Raw genomic sequence first — 24,276 nt, forward strand, 5'->3', positions numbered from 1 at the left:
CCTCATCATACTATCAAAATGGAGAACAAAATAAAAGGTAAAACCAGCCCAGACGCTGAAACTGGAGAATTCACTAAAACTTTGAGGGAAAAGCTCTTTTGCCCCCTCCTGCACCTGCTGAGGGACGTGTGGTAACAAGAGCACCTCATTCCCAGGAAACATCAATCCCTGAGCCCTGCTTTCAGCGGAAAACAAAAACAACCCCCCGTGTTTCCTGCTGATTAGAAATCCCTCTCCTCCCAAACTGCTCTGGAAACAGAATTGAATTAATTTTAAATTAAACCACCCACCACCTCGAAGTAGCAGCACCCAGCAGAGCCGTGCTAAGGTGAGGAGCGGCACCTGGCCGAAATGGCTGGATGTCCCCGCTCAAATCCTCCCCAAACGGCCCGAAAATACCGTGCTTGCCGGGAAACGGGCTCGTTTTATGATCTTTTGCTTTAAAGAGCAGCAAAAGAGCAGCTCGGCGGCGGCGAGGTGGCCCGCGAGGAGGCGGGGACGCGCCTGTCAGCCCGCTCTGAGGCGGCGGGGACGCGCCTGTCAGCCCGCCCTGAGGCGGCGGGGACGCGCCTGTCAGCCCGCTCTGAGGCGGCGGGGACGCGCCTGTCAGCCCGCTCTGAGGCGGCGGCGGGGACGCGCCTCAGCCCGCCCTGAGGCGGCGGCGGGGACGCGCCTCAGCCCGCCCTGAGGCTGCGGCGGCGGCGGGGCCGCTCTGTCGCGACATGGGGGACGACTTGGCTTCGGATGGCGACACCCGTGAGTGGGGCCGAGGCGGGGGCTGCCCCAGCGGTGAGGGGCGATTCGTGTGGCAGGGGCGGGCGGGAGCCGTCGGGGCTGAGGGGCAGACCCGGGATGCCCTGAAATAGAACCGGACACCTGAAAATCCGCTCGGAAACAAAGCGGGTGGTTAAACCCACCCGTGATTCAGGACTGCTGTTGCCCCAAAGCATCCTACACCGCTGAGATGCTGCACATAACTCTGGTACCCCGCACTTGGGGTTTTTGGCCTCCTTGGTCCCTCGGTCCCCATCGCAAGTTGTCTTTGTGTCCTGCAGCCCCAGGTGGGGCTCGGTGGGTGGGTTTTGCACGTTTCTTTGCATGTCTTTCTCCTCCTTCGCTGCTTTTCTACATCTCTTGCATAATGAAATGCCTGTGAGTTGGTGCATTGCATTAAGGGTAAATAATTTAAAATGTTTTCTACGCTGTTCGTGATAACTGAATTCCTGTTCAGTAACTGAATTCTTATTCGGTAAGCTATGAAGTACCCTGGAATCTGAGCTCGAAAGAGAAGGAACACTGCTAAATATCCACTGAAGTGTTGCTGTTGGACAGGTGCATGCCGTGATGAGAGTGCATTTACACTTCCAGAGCCACTGTGGGTCTTAAGCAGGAAACTCAGACCATCAAACTGTTACTCATGTGTTGCTGAAAATAAATTGCGGCTTCTACAGCCTTGGCAATGTCAGATTTGTTACTGCATCTTCACTGCTAGTACAAAGAATAATTAAGGTGGTTTGGCATCTCTTGGAAATGATGCTTTGTCTGTCCATAAAATGTAAGAAAACATTTCTGTCACCTGGAGAGCAGGGTCAGCAGCATTTGCTTAATTGGAGCATAGGATTTACTCCACTGAAGGGGGATGCTTGTACAAGAAGGTGTTATGTGTGTAGCCATTGGTGTTAATAATTAACAAAATCTCAGCGTGTATTTCACAGGTTCTCTTGATATTTCCTCTCAAATGAAGGGTCCATGCAGGGTGAAATGCAATCCTGTTAACATAGCTGATAAGGTGATAAGAGAGTCTTAATATACAGTATAGGAAATCCTGTTTCTTTCAGAAATCCTACTGCCTTCATTGCAGCAGCAGGTCCAGCACTCTTGAATTCACACTCTCAGACTCTGTTTCTTGCAGAAATCAGTGTCCAAATCCTACTGCCTTCATTGTAGCAGCAGGTCCAGCACTCTTGAATTCACACTCTCAGATGAACATGTCTGGTGTTAAGTGGATAAACATACTATTCAATGATCCTGTCTAGCATTAAAATTTGTGTTGTGTTTTTCTTGAGCTAAAGTTCTTTTGTTTGAAGGCAAGGGGAATGGAAACTGGAGGATGAGGTTATGCCTCTGTTGCTCTAAGATCCATGGTAGGGATGCCTTTCTTCTGTGTCCTCCAAAGAGATTAATTCTGCTATTTAGGCAGCAAGTCTCCTGGTTTTCTCCCTCAGTGTGGTGGAATGGGAGCAATAATATGTTTTGTGCCTTTTGTATGGCATGTGATTAATATGCAGCTGATATGTTGGAACAAACTGAAATTGCATTGAGCCCCTCAAACTGCAGCCTGGGTTCTGGAGAAGTGTAGAAGAGAGCAGAGCCTCTGGGCCAACTCTCCAGTAGGATGTGACAGGCCAAGGGTCTGACTCAAGCCCTTCTTGAAAGAATTCCCCAAAAGCCCTAGGACAGAGACTGAGTCCAACAAATGCCAACATCAGCCTTGCCAAAAGTCTTCAGAGCCTCCCTGTTGGGCTGTGGCAGTCACAGCCTTGCTCTTGTTTCTTGGCAGGAAGGTTTATTTGATGAAGAAGAAGACTGCTGGGGCATGGCCCAGCATGGAGAGTAAACACTCTTAAATTGTGCCTAACTGTGCAGGACAAATACTGCCAGTCATGGTAAATTATGTGCAGAACTGCCATGGTTTATTAAGAGATGCAACACTAATCACAGGCCAGGCTGGCAGTTTTGTGCTGCTTGGCTGGTTCAGGTTGCCTGGAGGGGGACCATGTGTAGAGGCCTCCTTGTAGAGCAGTGGCATGTAGGTGTAAGGATGGATGGAGGAAAGGGTCTGTGTCATCTCAGAGCCTTCACACTGACTCTGGGCCTCAGAGGGTGCCCAGAGGATATGGACCTCATGAATCAAAAGGTTCTGCAGCTGGAGCAAATCCATGCAGACAAAGACACTGAATTAGAAGAGAAGTGGGTAGGACTGGAAGAGCACTGATGTGGCACAGGGGTAGTCAGGGAACAGAGAGACAGTGGTAGAAATCTAAATCCAGCAAACATGCCAGCATCTGTAGGGCTGGGATTCTTGCTGGAAGAATCTTTCTGCAGTCATCCTTCCCTGAAGCCACAGGGGCCGGTGAGATGAAGGGGAGGTTTGTTGGGGCATGCTGTTCCCTGCCCCTTGCCAGCACTGTTTTAATGCTCACTCTTCTGCTCTGCTGCAGTGCTTCAGTCAGAGAAGGAGTTCCATGATGCGGCGAAGCGAAATGATACAGCCAGGATGGAGGAACTCATCAGGAGAGGAGTTGACATCAAAGCCAAAAACAATGTAAGTCCTGGGTTTTTCCACCTCCACGCTGCAGGAAGTGCTAAGGGCGTGTTTCAGAACTGCAGCTCCTTAATGCTACTCTTCTCATTAACTGCTTAATTTGTCAAAACTTTAAAATACAACACCCAGTGCCAAATAGGGCCTGTGGCAACCATGGAGTTTTCACAACACGCTGAGACCCCCAGAACTATCATCCTGGCCACACTGGATAGCTGCAATTGCCAGACAGATATGAATGCCATGAAAGGCTCTGATTTTGCTGTCTCTGTACAGTAAGACTGTGGGACAAACTCTGTTTCTGGTGCAGATTTCCTTGTTGACTAGTAAGTTCATGGAGATAGAAGATTGCCCCCATCCCTAGTGTTTCAATCTTTCCATTTATGGTCAGTAATGTGCTTCACTCTGTGCTGTCATTATAGTCCAGAACTGCAGCTCCTGAGCAGAAGGTGACTGACACCTCTCTGCCTGACAGGAGAGCAGAGACAGAGGGCTGCATCCAAAGAAAACTGTACAGTGTGAGAAATTCTGGCTCCATAGATGGCTGAGGACATTTTAGCCTTCAGAAAGGCTGGTGGATACACACACTCTGCACACATCAGCCTTCCCTGCCTCTGTGCTTCCTTGCAGGCAGACCGGACTGCCCTGCACTGGGCTGCGGGAGCAGGGAGCGTGGATGCTGTGCGGCTGCTCCTGGATCACGACGTCCCTGTGGATGACGAAGACAGTGTACAGAGGCGACTCTCCCTTGCATGTGCTGCAGATGTGTTCAGTGCTGGGGCAGCTCCAGGGACTGGGTGCTAGGCCAGCAGTTAACAGACTGCACCTTAGCCCTGGGTGGGTGGCACAGGGTGGCACGCTGCACCTGCTGAGCAAGGGGCTGGAGCAAGCCTTGTTGGCACATGTGCTTGTGCTCTGTATTTTGGCCTTTTCCTTGCATGCACAGTGACTTGGAATAGGCTGGTAGAATCTGTGAAGTTTTCCATAGAGCATGGGAATGCTTGGCTTCTTCTGATTGTGTTGGTGGGTCTTGTAGGATGACAGTGACAGCCAAAGAGTTTTTTTCTCTCCCCCATACAGTCAGGCTAATACATACCATTAAATAGGTAGTAGCTGCCAAGAAGCAGGTCTCTGCTCAGTGACAGGAATAATAATAATTGGAGAAAGTGCAACTAAAAAATATACCAGTGAGAAATAAATAGATTTGGAAAACTTCATTAAGCTAAGAAGGCAGCTTCCCTCAGGGTGGGGATGGTGATGGCTGCAGTTTAACTGTAAATATCTTTCTTCTTTCTTGCCCAGTTTGGAATGAATGCTCTTCTCCTGTCTGCCTGGTTTGGCCACCTCCGCGTCCTGCAGATCCTTGTCAATGCTGGGGCCAAGGTTAACTGTGCCAATAGGGTGAGAGTCTCCCCGTGTGGTTCCATCACTTGACTCTAGACAGGGACAGGGAGAGGTTTACCTGTGACCTTAGTTGTGTGTGACAGCATCTGCTCTGGGGACTGCCACCTGCACTCTTGACTTATCCCTGAAGCAGCTGTAATAACTGGAGCTCTGGAAATGCACACAGCTTCCTCACCTCATGTTTGTGCAGTGCTGATGTGGAAGGTGTTACAGAAATGGGAAATAGGTTCAGTGAATCAGCAGTCCTTGTATTCTAAACCAGACCTTGTCTGGGAAAAGGGGGACTAATATTTCAGTCATAACTTGCTGTCTGCAGCATAAGGAATTTTAGTCCTGGAAGTGCAGGGAGGATGAAATGGGCCTTTGCTAACAGGAGCAGTTTGTCAAAAGAGACTGACTGTCCCACAGTCTTGGACTTGTTGAATGAGCAGTCCTTTGTCTCCTCTCCAGAATGGCAGGAACCTGCTTCACTGTGCAGCTCAGAGGGGACACATCCAGGTCATGGAGTTCATCATGGAGGACTTGGAGGACATGTGTGTGGATGAGACAGACAAGGTAGAAAGTCTTTTCACAGCTTTGTTTTATGAAGTCTGGTCTTGCTGTGCTGAGCTTAGCAGGAGTGTTGCCCTTGGTCTTGGGAAGAGAATCAGAGTCAGACACTACTCCAAGAAGTCTTCTTGCAGAGTAAACTTAGGGATGATGGGGATTCTGGCTCTGGTCAAGCTTATTGCAGCAGATGATCTGATCTTGTGTTTTCTGAGCCTTTTGGACTGTGTTTCTCTGTTTCCTTCCAAAGATGGACAGGACAGCGTTTCACCTGGCCGCAGAGCACGGGCAGCTGGAGGTGGTGGAGTTCCTCCTTCGACTGGGTTGTTCTCATGGTGCCAAAGACAAGGTACGGGCACAAAACCATATGCAAGGCAGGTGAAGTCCAAGGATTAGGGGATATGAAAACCAGGGAACAGAATACCAAATGGGGCTCAGGCAGGCAAGTTGTCCACAGTTGTTACGATGCCTGTGGTATGTCAGGGCTTTTCTTCCCTATCCACTTCAAGCCATTTTCTTGCTCAGTTCATGATTTCTCTCCAGGACTTTTCAGGCAGGATGCACAACAAGCCTGGTGGACCATGCTCCAGTTTAAGGTAGGAGGGGTTCTACCCTTGCTGCTGCAACTGTAGGAAGATTGCTTCATATTCGTGCTACTGGTTACAACCTCCTTTTCAGCCACACTGGATACACTCTGTGCAAGGTTGTGGTATATGAACACTCAGTCCTGTGAGACATATGTTTATAAAGTAATGTTTACTTTCAGGAAGAAAATACAGCATTGCATTTAGCTGCTAAAAATGGACACCTCTCTGTGCTGGAGAAGATTATAGATGTCGGAGTGGACCTTGATGAAAAAAACTCAGTAAGTACACTTAAATCAAAACCACATCAGTTTTGCCCTTTTCCCCCCTAGAAATACTCTCCTGCCACAGTCATCAGGCTGAAAAGCCAGTATTGACAGGATAGGTCTAGAAAATAGCTGATTTTATCTGAAGCCTGTGTGGGTAAAGGCAGGTCACACTTGCAGAGTATCAGTGAAAGGCAACATCCGTCTTGGACCAATTTCCGGCTTTAAAGTGTTGCCTTCTCTTCCTGCTGTATCTGCACACCTACCTTATCACTCCATTTAATCTCCCTTTCTCTCCCTGACCCTTGTACATTCAAGTGCCTTAATGGTTATTGAGTGTGTTTTAAACTAAACTTCACTGTGCTTTAAAGTATTGACTTAGTCACTGAACATATGGGCCTTCTGTTTGAGATCTCTCTTTTGACAGATCCGCTCTGGAAAATTATGTGGCTGGAACACAGTTAATGACTTAGATAGCAAATATTGGCTTAGTATCACTGTTATTTATTCCAGGGCACACTCCCAATTAAGTTTATCAGCATTTTTTTTAGTCTTATTTGGTTACTGTCTTTGAAAAGTGTATTTGATTGTGATTAAGATCTGAAGGAAAGGGGGAGCCACCTTCTGTGGTAACTGGCAGCATTTGTCTACCCCCATGAGCTGCCCTTTGTGCAAAGAGCAATAATAAAACCAGATGAAATCACTTAGGAATTCTGCTTGCTTGCTTCTGTTTTCTTATAATGAAATGAGCTGCAGCCCTCAGAAGGGAAAACCAGTGATAGAGGGTTACAGGTTTCAAATTCTGTCTCTGGGTTATTCCAGGAAAATGGTTTGTCTTTGCTGTCCATGTGAAATCCTTCTTGGTTTATTGATGGGCTGGAGGGGAGGAAAGATGGTGAACACAATGTCTGTCTTGTGGCCCACAGCCAGTGACATTCAGGACAGAGCAGTACTTTGGTATGCCCAGGGCAGATAATTGTGTTCTCTATTTTCGTAACAGTCACCTGGAGATCCCTGGCCCTCAGAACTGGTACTGTAACATGTCATGGATTCAGAAGAAGGGGTAGAGTCTGTGACTCATTCTGCTGCTCAGTGTTGGCCTTGTCTACAGAAATGCTGCTTGTGTCCTTTCTTGCCTTGTGCAGGAAGGACTCACGGCTCTGCACCTGGCTGCTGAGGGGGGACACAGCCACTGTGTGAAGCTGCTCCTGGAAGCGGGTGCTGATGTCAATGCCCAAACCCAGGTTAGCTCCATGGAGGTGATTCCATTCCCAAACCCTACTTTGTGGATTTATGCCCAGACCTGTGACTTCCCAGGTCACCCATAGAGAGAGGTCATGTGCAGCCCTGCATTCAGGAATAGCACGGGGAGTTTAGAGGAAGGTAAACATGGTTTTGTACAAAGAGGCAGGTGAAGCTCCCTGGGACTGGTTTGGCTGGAGACAATCTCCAGGAATTTGTCAGTGCTGGGCCATAGGACTCTTGCAGGGAGCTCTTTGTGGGCAGTCTGTAACAACTGCAGCCTCTGGGAAGAATCCCTGAATAACACTCCTCTCTTCTGACTTCCCTCTCAGAAAAAGATGAACTGCCTTCATTATGCAGCACTGCACGGCTATGAGGAGATAGCCAGGATCCTCATGGATGCAGGAATCCACACGGATGCTCTCAATCATGTGAGTCCCTCTCAGTGCTCTCACCACTAACAAAAAGGGTAAAGCCAGTTCACAGAGCTGCTCAAGGGCACAAAGCAACTCTGGAAGTACTAGTGCAGTATCCCCGTCAGCCCCCAGTGCAGACTGGCAGCTGTGATAGAATAGGACATGCTGGGCACAGCATGGTCCTTTCAGTGCTGTGAGCTAAGCTCTCCCTAAGTGCAGGATCTTCTTTCCACAGCAAAATGCATCAGCAATGCACATCGCAGTCCTGCAGAACTTCCCAGCCGTGGTGAAGCTCTTCATCAGTGCAGAGTGTGACCTTGACATTCCAGATAATGTAAGACTGCGGCTCCCGTTCTTTGTGTTTGAAATGTGAACCAGTTTCATGGGGATTTTGTCACTTTGGGACAGGATTGAAGAGGAGTGCTTTAAAATGTGGAGAACCTGGAAGCGCAGCTTAGGAAATGTGAAACCTGTGAAATTATTCTAAGTGTTGCAGTGAGGTAATCACTTGAGGGTGTTCAGCATGAGGGCAGTGCTGTGTCCCCTGCAACATTGCATAGTCAGGCTCTCTTGCCCTTGCTGGAAGCAGGTAGGAGGAATTTCAAGATGGAATGTATTCTGCAAAATGTTTGGAGGGCTGAGAATTGGAGGCAAGGCTGGAGGTAGCTGATTGTCTCACCAAACTGTAATTTTCTGAATGAGGAGCTTTGTGTAGCTTGTTTTGGTTAATCCTCATACTTGTAGTGATGTTCTCTACTGATGATACTGTGAAATTGACACATTTCTATTCAGTTTTACTGGTTTCCATTAAACAGTCCCAAGCTCCTCCTGGTAGTGTTCTGTCCTTCCAGCCTCACCCTTGTCCTCTGAAGTGTAGTCCTTTCTCCCTCCTTCTGCAGAGGCAGCAGACCTCACTCCACATCGCTGCAGAGCATGGCAGGCAGGACATTGCTGAGATGATTCTCATTGCAGGAGTTAATCTGAAGCTAACAGACAAGGTAAAGGTCTCCATGGGTGGAACAGGTTCTGTGGGAGTATGGAGGGAAAATATACATAGATGGTCTTTGCTAATGTTTTTCATAATTTTCAAGAAAGGCTAGTAATATTAAAATTTTGATATTTCCAGAGATAAGCCCTTAAAACACAGTTGAATAGGTTATTTTGATGTGTTTTGCAGGAAAGAAGTGACTGGTTCTTAGGCAGGTAGAAAATAGATAACACAATGAACAACTCTTTCCTTCTCAAAGTTGTTCTAGTTCTTTATACTTGTACTATGATGAACAGTAATATCAAAGATTTCCTCAAACAATGGTAAGTAATATACCTGAAAAATTACAGGCCATATATTCTAATAGGTTGAAAGGATCTGTTTGGTATAGATCTGGCACAGTTCTGGGGCTTTTGGCATCTAATAAAAACAACAGAATGAATTTCAAGAGCCCTGAAAATGTAGTCTGTGCCCAAAAATGCTGGAGGCCCTTGGGCAGGGATTAAAATATTGTTTGCCATTTGCTGTGGGTTAGAGCAAGTGCAGACCTGAAGCCACCTGGCTGAACTGGCCTTCAGCTGTGGTGAATGTTTGTCACCTTTCAGCACTCTGTGGAGCTGCAGTGACACTCAGCACAGGGGACACATTCACACTTTCCTGTATGAAATTGGGTTTCTGCTCACATCTGAGGATAGGACTGTTCTTCCTGTTATGCCTGGTGCCTGGGCTGGCTCACTTGCCTTCATGCAACTTTCAAGTCTCGTTCTTTTCTGCCTTCTGATTTCAGATAGAAATACAAATCTCCCCCTGCCCAATCCAAAATCATATTCATGAAAGGAACATAGCCACATTTTCATAGTCTCATCAGCCTGTGCTTCTCCTAGGAGACCATTTTTAATCAAGTGTATCTGGAGCCTGTAAAGTTAATGAGGTTGCATAAATCACTTTGGTTTCATGTGTCAGCAAACCTGCTGTGCAAAAGGCTATAAAATACCTTGGACTGCAGAGCTGAGCTGGTTCTCTGATGGTTGCTCTCATGTTGGTGGGTTGCAGCTTTTCCAGTTGGTGGGTGAAGCTTTTCCAGTGGCTCCTGCAAAATAGGCAGATCTCTTGTAGCAACAGAGGAGATGCTGCAGAGGCTGGAAAACCACTGCCCATGCCCCGAATGCAGGAGCTTGACACCAGCTCACATCTGAAGTTCACAGGTGGAGAACAGGTCCTGGTGGCTGCATCCCTCAGTAGTCCATGTGCCAGCTGCTGCAGATGCTGGGTGGCTGTGGAGATTGTACCTGCTAAGGTACAGCTCATTTTTCCTTTCTAATTTCAGCAAGGGAAAACATCTCTGGATGTTGCTGCCCGAGGCAATCACATCATCTTGGTGGACATGATTATCAAAGCTGATCGATTTTACAAATGGGAGAAGGTGAGCAGCTTACACAACAGCCCCTGTGCTTTCTCCTCTCCACTGAGACTCCACATACCAGCTGTCAAAGAAAAAGAAATACAGGACATCCCATGACAGCCTGACCTCTATTTTCATCCCCTTACTTAAGAAAAACAGAAGTCCTCACCATGCCAACAGAATCTACTTAAGGCTTTCCTTGTTTAAAAAGGCCTCTGCTGTTAGAAATCCCAGGCGGCACTGCTGGGAATAGGGGTTTCCAAAAATTATTTAACAGCTGCTCCCAAAGGGATAGAATTAGTTCCTTTTCCCAGAAGGAGAAGCTGAAGGACTTGAGCGAAAAAGTGCTTGGCCTCAGGTCACCAAAATGGGATTTTGAGAGTTTTTCAGCAGTGGAAGGAGACAGCTCTTGTTGGAGTCATACAACTTCTCCCTCAAAGTGCAGCCTCTCAGCCCCAATCTCCCCTCTGAAACCCTGCCTACCCCAAGCCTGTGCCCAAACCAAGCTGAGCAGAGTGAGCTGAAGGTACAGCCCAATGTCACATCCCCTGCATGTTCTTCAGAGTTTGGTCGTCCTCCCATGGCAGTGCTCCAGAGGGGGAAGCAAAGGAAGGAAAGGAGAGCATGTGCCTGTGGCTCAGGTGCAGCTTTGGGAGTCATGCTCAGTGTATCAGGCCCATGCATTGGCTTCCCATGCAGCCCTAGAGAATGTCATTCAGCCTGGCATGTAGGCACTGTGAGCACAGCTGATGTTGCAGGGAAGCAGATTTAATTAAATGATTCTGCCCCAAACCCCAGATAAAAGGGAGTGTAGAAATGCAAATCGTGATCTGCATGGGCTTCCACAGCCGAGTGGCCATTAATGCCATTTTAACCCTGATGAGCACAGAGATGATAATAAAGAGAATAAAAAAATGAGCTGTGCCAGAAAGAACTCACAGGGACCACAGAGCTGGGGATGTGGGAGGCTGCAGAACCACAGGCACTGCTGCAGCACCCCTGTTCTGGCTCTGCAGGACAACCTGAACAGCGACTCCAGCTCATGGGTGGCAAAGGACTTGACCTTTAAGCAGGATCACAGGCTGGAAACACAGCACATTCGCTCAGTCATGTGGAGATTAGCCACTAAGTACCTCAAACCCGGGGAGTGGAAGAAGCTGGCACATTACTGGAAGTTCACTGATGACCACATTAGGGCCATTGAGCAACAATGGACAGGTATAAAAAAGCTTCGCAGGTATTTTCCTTTCTTTCCTTGGATTTTGTTTCTAGGAGATAAAGCTGTAGTAAGAGCAAAGCATGAAGAAAACCAGTTGGTTTATTTGAAGTAACCAAAAGGTTAGGTTAAAAATACTGGTTTTGCTGAATGTGGAATTACCTACACACTGTAATTTGTCTAGAAATAAAGCATGCAAGCAGGGGAATTAGTGGTTCTTTGCTCACTCCTTAGGAGACATTTGGCAGTCATGTGAGTTCTTGCTACAATTCTTGTTCTACAGAACAGAAGAAACTTGCTGGTTTTACTTTTTTCTTTTGAGTAGTAAGAAGACAGTGAATTCTTTAGAATTTAAGAAAAATATTAGCAGAAGCAGGGTCCGAGGGTCAGTAACAGATCACTGATAGTTCTGGCTGTGTCAAGAACTCTGTAGTTTGGATGATGAGCAAGGGGCCAAGCTGTGCTCTGAAGACAGAAACTATTGCCATGAAAGGCTGTGCAACAAACCCAAGCTCAGCCATAGTCACTCCATTAAGTTCCACATAAATCCAGCAATCACATCAGAACCAGGAATTAAAACCATGCTTTACAGCCTCCTAGTAAAATCCTGAAAGGAGGGAGGGGTGTGCAAACCCACCAGGGCAGAAAACTGCTCTGGTCAGGGCCGTGCACTCTGAGAGTGGGATTTCATCTGTGGTTTGATCCTGCCAGGCACTAAAAGCTACAGGGAACACGGCCACAGAATGTTGCTGATTTGGCTCCATGGTGTGATCACTGCAGGAGAAAATCCAATCAAGGGACTGTATGAAGGCCTGGTGGGAATTGGGAGAAGAGATTTAGCAGGTAATACTTTTGTCTTTCTTCAAATAACACACACTGAGTATTATTTGAATTAATTTCCCCAAATTCTGTGCTTAGACAACATACACAGAGGAAAACTTCAGTGAAGCCAACTCACGAGCTGAAAGCACCTGCTCTGCCCCCTTGCTTCCATTACATGTAATCTCTTTCTCTTAGGTTTGATAAATGAACAGATCCTGCCACGGCTTTATTGTTCTGTGCAGCAGATCATTCTCTCTTACAGAAAGTATCAGGAAAAAAGCAAACGCAGACTCCACCTCTCCACGGAAGTGCACAGCAATGTGACACCAGGAGCATCCTCGGCTGGTCTCAGAGCCACAGGAGAAACACTTCTCTGCTGCTGAGAGAAGGCAGATGCAACCTAAGGCCTTCTTGTCACAAACTGCTGGCACTGCTGCACCCTTCTGGACAGGAAATGACAAGGGTAAAACAAATGGTCATGGCCAAAAACGCCTCTACACAGAAGGGAGATTTTTATCAGCAATTCCAAGGGGCCTGGGCACTGCAGTGAGTTTGGTGAGCAAGCCTTACTTGTCATATACTGCATCAGGAAATATTACAGTTCTACTGTAACTTGTCTACAGCACAGTTTTGTATATAAATTTTCAATTGTCAAGTTTTTAAGTTAATGAGGACAAAGGCTTTGTTCTCAGGAATGTTCTTTACTTACCTTATTTGTGGGGGTATCTCATGTCTTTGGCATGTCCATACATTCCCACCGTAAGAAGAGAACTTAAGCAAAATCAAAGCTGCTGTTTAATCCTTTTGGAACCTGAGGAGTTGTGATCTTTAATGCTTTGACTCCTCACAAAAAGTTTGAGAAGAATATTAACATATGCTGTTTATAAATGTACATTTAGCATGTATGTTTATAAATCAAAGAGGTGACTCTGACCTTTTCAAAACATCTTTTCATTTGTCATGTAATCCTTCATACTTATTTTTTACAGCATCTCAAGGGGAAAATAATGTCTGTATTTCAATAAATCTAGATTTTACCCTTTAAAGTTGCAAATTATATCTTGTCATCTTTATTAAAAAAACACTACAGCATTTTTTTTCAGAGCTAAACCAGTACAACCTTATAGTTAAAGCTGGAGAGGAATTCAAGCAGGTGGGGTAGGTTTCTTCATTTCCAGAGGTGTTTGTAGAGGCAAACCAGGACTGCAGTGAGCTCAGCTGCTGTTTTCTTGGAGTCAAAACAAGAGGCACTTGCTGAAAGTGAAGTTTTTATTGAAAACCATTTTTAAGCAGCAAGAAAGTTAAAAATTCAAATGCTTTATTTCAAATAGAAACAAACTAACTTACAACACAACGAACGAAGCAAATAAGTGATGGCAATATTGACACTTAAACATCTTTTAAATCAAATATTCAACAAAAATATATGTCAGCTTATAAGTACACAATCTGCATGTGGTAATATATACAGCTGAGTGAAAAATATAAAAAGAAATACCGTTCTGCTTAAGAACATGATACAGTGAAGACTTTGGTAGAAAAAATGTCTTTTATTTTTAAAAGTGTAGTCTTCTAAGATGCTTCCTTGAATCCAAAGACTAAAAATTAAACAGATCTATCCCATTACACTGCTGGAGGTTGCTGTCCACGGGTGGTTCACCGACTGTTGATCCTGCTGGAATCACACAGTGATAATCGGCTAACGCAAGGGAAAAGGCAGAGTGGGGACAGTTGATTGTACACAGGAAGACCACCAGACCAATGCCTCTGTTCCACTGGCACTGCCAAGCCTACTGCTCCTCTTGCTCGTTGCTGGTGTGAAGGCTGATCTTTTGGACTTCCAGCTCTTCTGCACTGACCATGGAGGGATCAATGGCTGCGTACCGGGTGCCGTGGAACTGCAGCAGATGGATCTGTTGGGAAATAACACAGGAACAGGTGTAGGAGCACAGTGTTTTGGTAAAAGAGAAACATTCCTTTGAGTAACTTTTGTGAGGGTGAAACCACAGCTCTGGAGTACAAGAGTTCAGGGACAGAAAACCCCCAAAGCTGGCCCAGCATGGACACAGCTGCTCCCAGCCCTGCCCTTTGGTATCAGCAGCACAGAGCACACGGGGAAGTTAAGTAACAAAAGAAGCTCAGCAGGAGTTTCCTTCTGCTGTTGTGGTTAAACACGTTCATAGACTGAATTCAGGAACTCACTTGAATGTACAGGTTGACCTCAGCACTCCTGCAGAGGTAGGGGAAGTTGCCTCCTGTTTTGAGGTGAGCTCTTCTGGCATTAGGGTAAAGCTTATACATTTCTTCTTTTGCTTCCGTTGAAAGCGCGCTTTGGTCGAACACCTGTGCAACAAGTCCCAGCAGTGAGTTCTGAACCTCAGAGTTTGTTGTTACATCAGATTGCCTGCATGCTGCTCCTAGAGGAGACCCTCAGCTTCTTTGTGGAATGGTGTTAATGAAACAGAAAACAAGCAAACCTGGGCACTGACAGCTAGCAAGCCAACACTGTAATATTGAAACATATGGCACAGAATATCTAATCCATAATGCAGCACAGAAAAGTCACGGTGTTGCCCAGTCAGCAGAAGGCTTCCATAAATAAGAAGTTACATGCTGCAAATGCTTGCTAAGTTGCTGACTGAATAGTGTGGCTCCACCTGCCAAAGGGAGGAAATAGTGTTTAATTAAAAAATTGAGATTCACTTACATCCATAATGGTTACAGGGATGTCTCGGATTTTGTGAGGTTCTACATAGGAGTTCTGGCAGTTGAGGGTGAGTCTTGAGGCCAGCTCGCTCTGGCCCAGGCTCTCCAGCTTGCAGTAGAGAGAAACACTGATTAACAACATATTTCACTGCAGGAAGTTAATGCAATATTAATAATACAGCCAAAGAGAAGATAGCTTTAAGGGATGAAGGTTGTAATTCCAATTTAGTATTACTCTGCGGGAGACAAATGCCTAAACCACATTCCATGAGTTGTTCCTGCCCCCAGAGCATGGCCTACAGATCTACCCCAGCATTTTCTCCTTTTCCACCTCAGTTCCTCACTCCTCTTGATTGACACAAATAAACAGAACTAAGGTAGAGGGTCAGTGAATCAGTTAAACTGCTGGGGCTGTGACAGTCAACACCTGCTAAAGATCCACTTCCCACTCCTCCCTCCTGGGTCAGTGAATGAAGAAAGCAGCAGAAATATCTCCAACCTCCCAGTCAGTAACTCCAGAGTGACACCACAGCCATCAGAGCACACCTACCCTGTCCACCATGAAATCAATCCCATCTGCCATCTCAGGATCTAGAGGACCAGATGCAAAATTCCCAAGGACAATTTTTTTCAGCATAAAAGCAGGCATCAGCCAAAAGCTAAAACAGAAATAAGGTGTAAAAATATCTTCAAGCACCAAGGACTCAACATCAAGATGCTGTATTGTAAAATGTTTTCTTTCCTTGCAGAGGCTTTGTGTTTTAACTTCAAATTAAATCCTTGAAGAAATTTCTAGTTACATGGCAAAAGTATACTTTAAACATGGTGAACAACACTCTTCTTGCTCTAAATGGTTTTGCTAGACAACAGGCAGAGTTCTTAAATCTGACCACACATACACAGAGGATCACAGAACAATTTATCTAATTCCACACTTTGGATTGTTAACATTTCCATTCTCCTTGTGGTGTGCTTTTAAAAGTCACAAGTATTCCATCCCACACCTCCCCTGCCCAGGCTGGAATCAGGTTAGACACATATCCAACTAATCAATGTGACATTTAATTGCAAAAAAATTAATGCCATGAGTCTGCTTGCTCTCTGTCTTCTTTACCTGTTTGCTGTCCATGTCTGATTGAAAATAGAAGTGTCACTGAAGGCATTACACAAGATCAGAGATTGAACTCTGGGAGATTTGTGTGTGTATTCAGCAAACTTTTGAGCCAGAAAGCCTCCCAGAGAAGCTCCAAAAAGGTGAACCTAATGCAAGGGGAAAAAAAAAAAAACAAACAGATGATGAAATGTGACCTCTGAGCACAGTGTTTCATTACAAAAATAGGTCATTCAAGTTGGCCTTGTCCTTATAACCCATTTTTTGAAAGAATCACTGTTCCATTCATCTTCTGGTTTTATGTGCAATATAAATGTGATAAATACTAACAAAAGGAAATGTTTCCCAAAGACTCACAGTGCTAATTTCTTTGTGTTCATCAAGCTTAAGAAAAAACCCAAATATTTCACTTTGTTCTCTATAGCTATTCCAGCCCAACAGACTTGACTGTGCTGTTCTGTACTGTGGGAGTTAGGAACTTGCACAGGATCTCACAAAAAATGAAGTTAACCCATACAATTTAATAGGCCTGGAATAGCAGTTGAATTCAGGTCAAGTACGACAATTTCCCAGGGCATTCACCTTCAAAAATAAGTTTCAAATGTGAAACTGCAACACAGCCTCTTTATTTATAGGCTGTATTTTTGTATCCTGTTTTTTGCACTGGCTCTTAAATGAGGCTGTTTCAAACCTCAGATTTTTATTGCAACAATTTGTCCACTGCCTTGTCTTGGAGCACTCACTTTATCCAGCTGAAGGTGGTCTAAGAGTTTTCTGAATCCATCACAGAACTCAAGGTGATCCCAGTACACTGGATACTGCAACTAAAATAGCACAAAGTTAGAAAAAACTGGCTGAGATCAATCTGCTCCAAAGTTGTACCAGTTCCACATTAAAGGTTTTGAGACAGTGCTGTGCCTCTCCCATGTCATGAAGTTCCTCTTCAAGGTCCCCAGAGCCTGAGGGTGCCAACACCTCCCCCTCAGTTACACAAAAACACACAAAGTGCCACAGAGCAGAGTTTTCTGGGGAAAATGCAGCATTGCTTCACTCTGGGATCAGTGGCAGGGGAGGCTGGAATGGTTCTTCAGTGATTTTGTAGCGTGTAATAGATACAGAAATCATTAATTGCTGCAAAAGGCAGTGGTGCTGCTAAAGCCAGGCTGTTTAATATATTGTACAAATCAGCAGTTCAGCTCAGGAGCTGAGAAGCCCCAGAAGAGCAGGCTGGTAGGATTTAAGGAGTGAACCTGCAGCTATTATATAGTCTAAGAACCATGTTATCCACCATCCCAAAGGAAAACATGGAAACCCTGAATTAACTCGTGTGTTTGCCTCAGGGCTAACAAAGATGCAGCTGGAGGCAAAAAATACTTCTGTCCAGGACACACAAGGAGAAAAGTAGGCTGAGAAGTCAACAAGGTTTTGGTAAATCTGCTGTGGACATAGAGCAGATGCCAGCCTGGATCCATATGCTAACTACAAAGATTTTTGGTGGATTCCTTATGTCAAAACTAAGAAGTTCATTATCCAACCTCTACCCAGAGCAACAAGCACAAGTCCACCACAGGACTGAGAATACTCACAGCAATAACTCTGTAGCCCCATCCAGTCAGTGCCAGAATTTGCTGGAAAAACACATCTGCAGTCCCACTCACAGGAGGGAGAAATATGAGTGGGCAGCGAATGCTCCTTGGCCCTGCATCATACAGTGACCAGACTTTGCTGTCATCATCATCTACTATTATCTGGAAAGAGAGGCACAGGGGGAGAAGAAACACAAGACAAGTGAGGTTCTTCAGCCAGCTTCCAGGATGGCTTCTAGAAACTTCCAACTTCTAGCGAATGTTATAATACTTAAGACCTTCTTTTACTCTTCTTCACAATAGCTTTCAGGCTGTTTTCTAACTGGAATGACAATGTGGATACAGCTGGAACAGAATTGTGGCCACACCATGAGACAGAATATTTTGTGCATCGTGACATAAGCTGGATAATGAACTGCACACCAGGAAAGGAGCCACCACGCTCAGGAGAGACCCAGGAGATCAGTTCAGGGTACCAAGAGCAGCAGCTGGAGGCTGGAAGAGCCAGCACTGCCCCAGGGACAGCTTTTTAAACAACCATTGATACTTGCATCGTGGACAGAAGGTGTTACAGGTCTGGAACCACGCAGGCCTGCGGAATTAAGCAGCTAGCACCACAAATTATTGATCTGAAACACTTACAGCTGCCTGCCAGAAACAGAAACACACACAACTCCCAGAGCAGCACTGCAGGGCTGACCTGGAGGGAAAAATTCTTCCATCACCTGGCAGCATCTCAGGAGCTTCTGGATTGCCCAGGACACAGAGCTGGCTGAGGGAGATTACGCACACACAAGGTGCTGTCCTTAATGAGCAGCTCCTCATACAGTACCACAAGTCCTAGCAAAATTAGTGCCTTCAGAAGTGTTAAGAATTGTGTCTTCTTTTCTAGCAGCACCAAAGCCTGACTTGTTTTGACAAGGCCTGTTCTACCAGAAACTGCTTCTATACTCCAGATGTTTTTTCAACTCCACAACCCAGCAGAAGCTGCATCTTGTACCAGATCAACAAGCACAAACCTCTGGGGAAAGCCTGAGTCAAGCAGCCAGGATGCATCTCCTCTATATCAAGATTTTATAGCTTTTTGAACAGTAATATGCAAGCACAATTTGCTTTTCCAACCCAGCAGTTAAGCTTCTCAGCAATCAGAGGAGAAGAGTGTATCACAAATCAGATTTGCTTGGCTAACAAATCTGCTCCTAATAAAGCCAGTATTTCAGGCTCTGGGAGCATGTGAGAAATCACATGGTAACACTGTTTTCTAAAGTCTTTATAAAAAAAGACAGTTTGCATACCAGAGCCTCCAGACCACTGAAACCATTTAAACCTTTTACAAAAGCCCTTCCAATCCCCACAACAACTCCTTGCACACAACCCCTGGGCTCCAGGCCTTGCTGTTCTCAGCTGTAATTCCATCAGCAATGCTGGATCCATTCAGGGTGGCTACTACCAAGTTTACCTTTAGGAGTATTTGCAAAGGCACACCATAGTCTTTGAAAAAACAACACCAAAGTTACTTCATGTCAGGAGAGCTGAGGCTGAGAGATAATGTTTCCTTCCTGGAGCCCAGACAGTGATACAATGGTTTAAGCACTTGTTCTGGTTGATTTCTAGCCACATGCTGGACAGTTTAACTCCAGCTCCTGAGCTGTGCAGGCAGCAGTGGGGTTAACTCCTGACTTGGGAGGTCACCAACCTTTTTCTTGTTCTGGTTATCTATCAAGATCAGCTACAGTTCACACAGAAGGTAAAACCTGAACTGCCTCAAAACAAAGCAGAATTTTTTAGCAGGGCCAGGGTGTCCCTTGATGAAAACTTTTAGGAAGGACTCAGACAAGAGCAAGTGTTGTATGAAAATACAGGCACACAGGCAAAGCAGGAGATTTGGTTAAAAAATGTTATTTTCTATGCTGTACTTCCTATATCTGACCAGGGCAGGAAGGAGCTGTGCATTTCCTGTGCCTGTCAGGAGAAACATCTCAGCACATTCTCAAACAAACTGCTCTGGCTCTGCTTCCTTAGGCTGACCTGACAGCAGTTACCAAGGCTGGCCATTCCCTCCTCTGTACTGCCCATGTTTTGCACTTCTGGGGGGATAATGCAGGCAAATGTATTCCCAAAGACTTCTTCAGAGATTAATTACATTTTCAATTTGAGCTTTTTAAAAGTCTTTCTCCAATAACCAGGAGCAGTCTGTTTATTTCTTCATACCCCACATTCAGCCCTGTGGCATCCTTTGCCTTCAGAGGAGACAGAAGCACTCAGGAGGGTAAGGCATTCCCGAGGCTGAAGGTCACCAGGTCACCATCAGCTTCAGCTTACACACATCCCAGTTATGAAACCCTGAGCACTGGCAGCAGCTGAAGGCTGTGTCTGCTGGCACTGAGCTGCAGCAGAACCACATTTCTCTGGAATTAAAACCTCCAGCTCCTTCCATTCACCACCCTGCATCCCACCAAGCAGAGCCTCAGAGCACCCACACATCTTTGCACTGGCCCTGGCTTTGGTGACCCAGTGAGGCACTGCCTGAAGGCAGCAACAGAGCACGTGTGGTCAGCAGCAATGCACCTTTCTTATCTGCAGGACACAACTGGCAAAACTTAATGAGACTGCTAATCCCTTCCCTAAAGGTGCTTCTGCAGCCCACACAGTCAGGCAGGTAAGGGAGCCACACAAAGGTCAGCTTAGCCCAAAATCAAACTATAACACACCTGAGGCTAGACAGGACACTGCTGCTCAGCCTGCAGAGCCAGAGCAGTGACTGTGCTACAGCAGCAGGGTGCAAAGGCAGGGCTGTCCCTCTGTCTGGCAGTCTGGGCTGCTGCAGGGCACTCTGTAGCCACAGCCCCAGCAAGCCTGACCTGCAGAAGGTACACAGTGCTTTACTGGGTCAGGAGGTGCACACTGCACTGCCACTCAGCACACAGAGAGCAGAAGCTGGAGCCCTGCACACCTCAAACATTCTCCTGGGGCTCAGTGAAAGGCAGTGGGGAAATCCAAGCAAGAGGAGAAAGTGGTTGGACAGTGTGATTAAGCAGAAGAAACTGTCTGGGTTTTTCCCCCGTGGTTAAGGACATTCCCACTCCCAGGAGCCTGCCTGACTGCAGGAAGGTGCCTTTGGACATTGCTTTGGCCTGGGAACAATGGGCAGGAACAGTGGAGGTGGCTCTGGCAGCCCAGTCCAGTGTCCCCAGGCAGCTCTGAGAGGCCACACACGTGATGCCCAGCACACAGCACTCCCCTGGAGCCCCTCCTCGGGCAGGGCTGGCACCAGGATGGCAGGCACTGCTGCCATGGCTCACAGCTGAGTCTCTGCTCCCCAGCACAGGCAGAAGTGACCTCCAAGAAGCATGGGAAGATGAAGGGTGTGCTTTCATGCACTCACACGACATGTGGGACAACAGTTCAGGAGATAAAGCAGCTCAGTAGCACAGCTACAACTGCTCTGCATTAACCACACTGAGTCTCTCCTCCTTAAACAGCAGAGGAGATATTTCACCCACAAGATGTACATACCTTTTTAAGAGGAACTGTGCTTCTGAACCAGTTATAGTCAGGAGAGACTTTAATCTCTCCCATGATGTTTAGAAAAAACTCAGTTTGGATCAGCCTGAAAAAGAGAGAGAATGAGAAGTCAATAGCACAGTTTCACCGTGGGCAGCTCTCCAAAGCTGTGCTATGTAAATAAAGCAGTGCAGGCTGATTTGCTCTTATCAGTTGATGGCCCTACCTCTGACTCACACCAAGTTCACTTTTGCTCAGTTTTCATCAAAGCATGCAATTATTCTCCCAAGAGGCAGTCACCTGACTGCCTTACTGCACCAACCTAATTATGAAATGATGATGCTTCTGTAGCAGCATTCCCGTGTGACAGCTGCAGAGAAAGTCAATTGTGTTGCAGGCTGCAAGTGGCTTCAAAACCTAAAGCAGCTTCTTGGTTTCTTTTAAATTGATAAGGCACTCCAAGTTTATAGCTAATAAATATTCATACAATTCACTCAGGAATTCACACCACAGACATTATTTCATGAACCTACTCAGTATTCAGGTCACGTTTTTCCATCTGAGTATAACTGACCCAAACGAGTCCCAGAGCACATCAGGAACATCACCTGATCCGTGGCTTAATTTACAGAAAATCCTTGAAATTTTAATTCTATCCACACAGAAGCAGGCTCTTGTCAGGAGTTACCAATGAAGAAATCCTTGAAGCACACCAATTAATACAGCACAAATTGATTCTGAGTTGGATCCACACAGGAATGTCACTAATTCACTCCCCAGCCAGAATGTCCAAGCATACATAATGAGTATCTTATAATACTCTGTTAATTAGTAATAAACACTGAGGTAGCCCCAAGATTTAACTGTTTGGGGGTTTTTTTTAGGCAGCAAGAGACCATTAGCTTCCATTTATACAACAAATAGCATCAAACACTTCTGAAGTTTGCAGACTCAATAGCTTCACCCTGAAAGCCAGCTGCCCTGGGAGATTATTTTCATGCATTCACACAGCACCAAGCACAGAAAAACAAAGAAACTTTTGCTCTTGTTACTTAACAGTTGCCAAGTCTAAATCAATAGGTTTTGTTTCTTAATTCTTCATAAAATAAGACCTCGTTGTGTTCTGTGAGTCACTCCAATTCTTTTGTCCCTGCAGGAGAGCTGCTGGTGGACAGCTTAACCAGTTTATGGGGTTACAGCTAGATTAACAGTGAGCTACACTTTCCTCATCTTTCAGTCTTCATTTGCCATCTTCCAAGTGCAGAACATGTTAATTTTAAAAGGGAAAGTACTCTCTAAATTGCAAACACACACCTTCCACAGAGCACGTGCTACACCTCCCATGTTCAAAGGTCTGAGGTGGGATGTTCAGCTGTGGCTGCTGATTCAATGTGGTGTGGTTTCACTCTGGTGCTTGCACCAACTGCTCTGCTCTCTATCAAAGTCTGGTAAAATTACAGCTAGGTAAAAAGGGTCTATTCCAAGAACCTGCAAGGCAGAGCAGGTGCAAGGATGCTTTCCTGGGCTGGGGGGCTGCACTGGAGTGAGGAAACCACAGCTCACACATTCCTTCCACAACCACACAGCAGTGGCTCCTAAAAGCTCTTCAGAAAACGACAGTGTGACAAAACTGTGGCAGGCAAACAACAGGAAATGCCTTAAAACACACATTATCTTGGACTGATACTTTGGCAGGAAGCAGAAGCAAGAAGCAGAAGTCACAGTCAGGGCCCCCCAGGGACACAGAGGCACTGGAGACTGCTGCTGCTGTTCACCCTGGCTGCCAGAGAGGGCTGGCAGCCTCTTCCTGCTGTGCTCACCCCACTGCTTGTGCCACCTCAGTCCTTCAGCACCCTTTGGCTAAGTGCTGGGGGCTGGGAGCTGTGCCACTGCAGCTGATAGGGAAAAGGCACCATGCAGGTGGACTTTGTGCTGGCCCTGCACCTTGCCTGGTACCACAGTGAGTTTAGAGTCCACCTGAAACCCGAATTTTGGACTTCCCAGTTCAACTGTTACCACTCATGGAAGGGAACCATTGGCCAACTAATGCCCTAATGCCTGGGCATTAGCTTTCTTCTGAAGGACCATCTGTGGCTGCCACTCCTAAGCACTGCCTTTCTTTGCAGGCAAGAGGAAACTTGCACTAGAGACTGCCCTCTTACTGAAATGGGGGTTTTTCCTCCTTTGCACAGAAATGCACCATTAAATTTGCACACACAAACACTCACACTAACAACAACTACATGTGCTTTCCAGCCACAGAGAAGCTGAGCCATGAACTCAAAACAGGGATTCAGCTACTGAAGGTAGGTCAGAGCACAAAGAGCCTGATGCTGGTCATGAGCAGCCTCTAAACACCCAAGTCTCACTTTCAGTAAAACCAAACAACTTTTAACCTTTTAAAAACAATTCCTCTGGAAGAATCACCTACGGATGTGCTCAGAGCACTTGGTAATAGTCTCCCTGTGAGTTATTCCACTACACTAATGACACATTCCATTCATTATTGATTTGAAAAGACAATGAGAAAGAAGATTTATGGGTAACTGGGATGTGGCAGCAGCACCTTCCCCTCTCCCCCAACCCTGCCCCTTCCCCCTCCTCAACCACACTTGGCTCCACAGCTTTGCAGGGAAAGGGGGACAAAACCCCGCAGCCTCAGCTCAGGCTTCCCTCTGCAGCACAGGCAGCCCCTTCCCCTGAGAGACCCCCATAACCGGAGCCCCCAGGGGGGCTCTGGGCTCCCCCAGGGCCGCGTCCCGACCCCGTCCCTCCCCTCGCTCAGGGCTCGCACCGACCCCGCTCCAGAGCCCACAGGACACCCCCGCCCCGCAGGGCTGGCGCTGTCCCGGGGAGCAGAGCCCGCCCCGCTCCCTCAGAGCCCCCCGCTCGGAGAGATCAGGGGCAGGCCCGTCTCCACAGCGAGACCCCCGCCAGCCCCATCGCTGCTGGGCGCTCACCGGCTGGCAGGGCCCGGGAACGAGGACCAGGCCCGGGAGCAGCAGGACCGGGAGCACCGGGACCGGGGCCGCCGCCGCCGCCGCCGCCGCTCTGCCGCTCTGCCGCTCCCACCCCGCGCGCCCAGCCGGGGGCACCCGCCGGCCGCCACTTCCGGGTGCTGAGCCGCGCTCAGCCCACGTGACCCGGGGGCGGGGCGGAAA

The 24,276-nt window shown here is 46.8% G+C and overlaps 2 protein-coding genes across 2 annotated transcripts; one reads left to right on the forward strand and one right to left on the reverse strand.

Annotated features, from left to right (window-relative positions):
• The first annotated feature begins 427 nt into the window (after window positions 1-427).
• On the forward strand, window positions 428-12,532 carry ANKDD1A (ankyrin repeat and death domain containing 1A). Its single transcript, XM_041418839.1, has 16 exons — window positions 428-539; window positions 679-756; window positions 3,222-3,325; window positions 3,953-4,051; window positions 4,625-4,723; window positions 5,177-5,281; window positions 5,523-5,621; window positions 6,039-6,137; window positions 7,268-7,366; window positions 7,697-7,795; window positions 8,016-8,114; window positions 8,680-8,778; window positions 10,096-10,191; window positions 11,187-11,388; window positions 12,098-12,229; window positions 12,471-12,532. Exons 1-16 carry the CDS (start codon window positions 428-430, stop codon window positions 12,530-12,532), a joined length of 1,683 nt encoding a protein of 560 aa, XP_041274773.1.
• Window positions 12,533-13,463: 931 nt separating this feature from the next.
• SPG21 (SPG21 abhydrolase domain containing, maspardin) lies at window positions 13,464-24,169 on the reverse strand. Its single transcript, XM_041418921.1, has 9 exons — window positions 24,076-24,169; window positions 21,128-21,221; window positions 17,612-17,773; window positions 16,769-16,849; window positions 16,029-16,174; window positions 15,465-15,573; window positions 14,916-15,023; window positions 14,411-14,551; window positions 13,464-14,121 (listed from the first exon to the last, which is right to left on the reverse strand). The coding sequence occupies exons 2-9, from the start codon at window positions 21,188-21,190 to the stop codon at window positions 13,999-14,001; spliced, it is 933 nt and encodes a 310-aa protein (XP_041274855.1). The 5' UTR covers window positions 21,191-21,221; window positions 24,076-24,169; the 3' UTR covers window positions 13,464-13,998.
• Window positions 24,170-24,276: the final 107 nt, after the last annotated feature.

The sequence above is a fragment of the Onychostruthus taczanowskii genome, unplaced genomic scaffold (assembly GCF_017590055.1).
Source record: "Onychostruthus taczanowskii isolate IOZ18803 unplaced genomic scaffold, ASM1759005v1 scaffold6, whole genome shotgun sequence".
In the NCBI taxonomy this organism is placed as follows: domain Eukaryota; kingdom Metazoa; phylum Chordata; class Aves; order Passeriformes; family Passeridae; genus Onychostruthus; species Onychostruthus taczanowskii.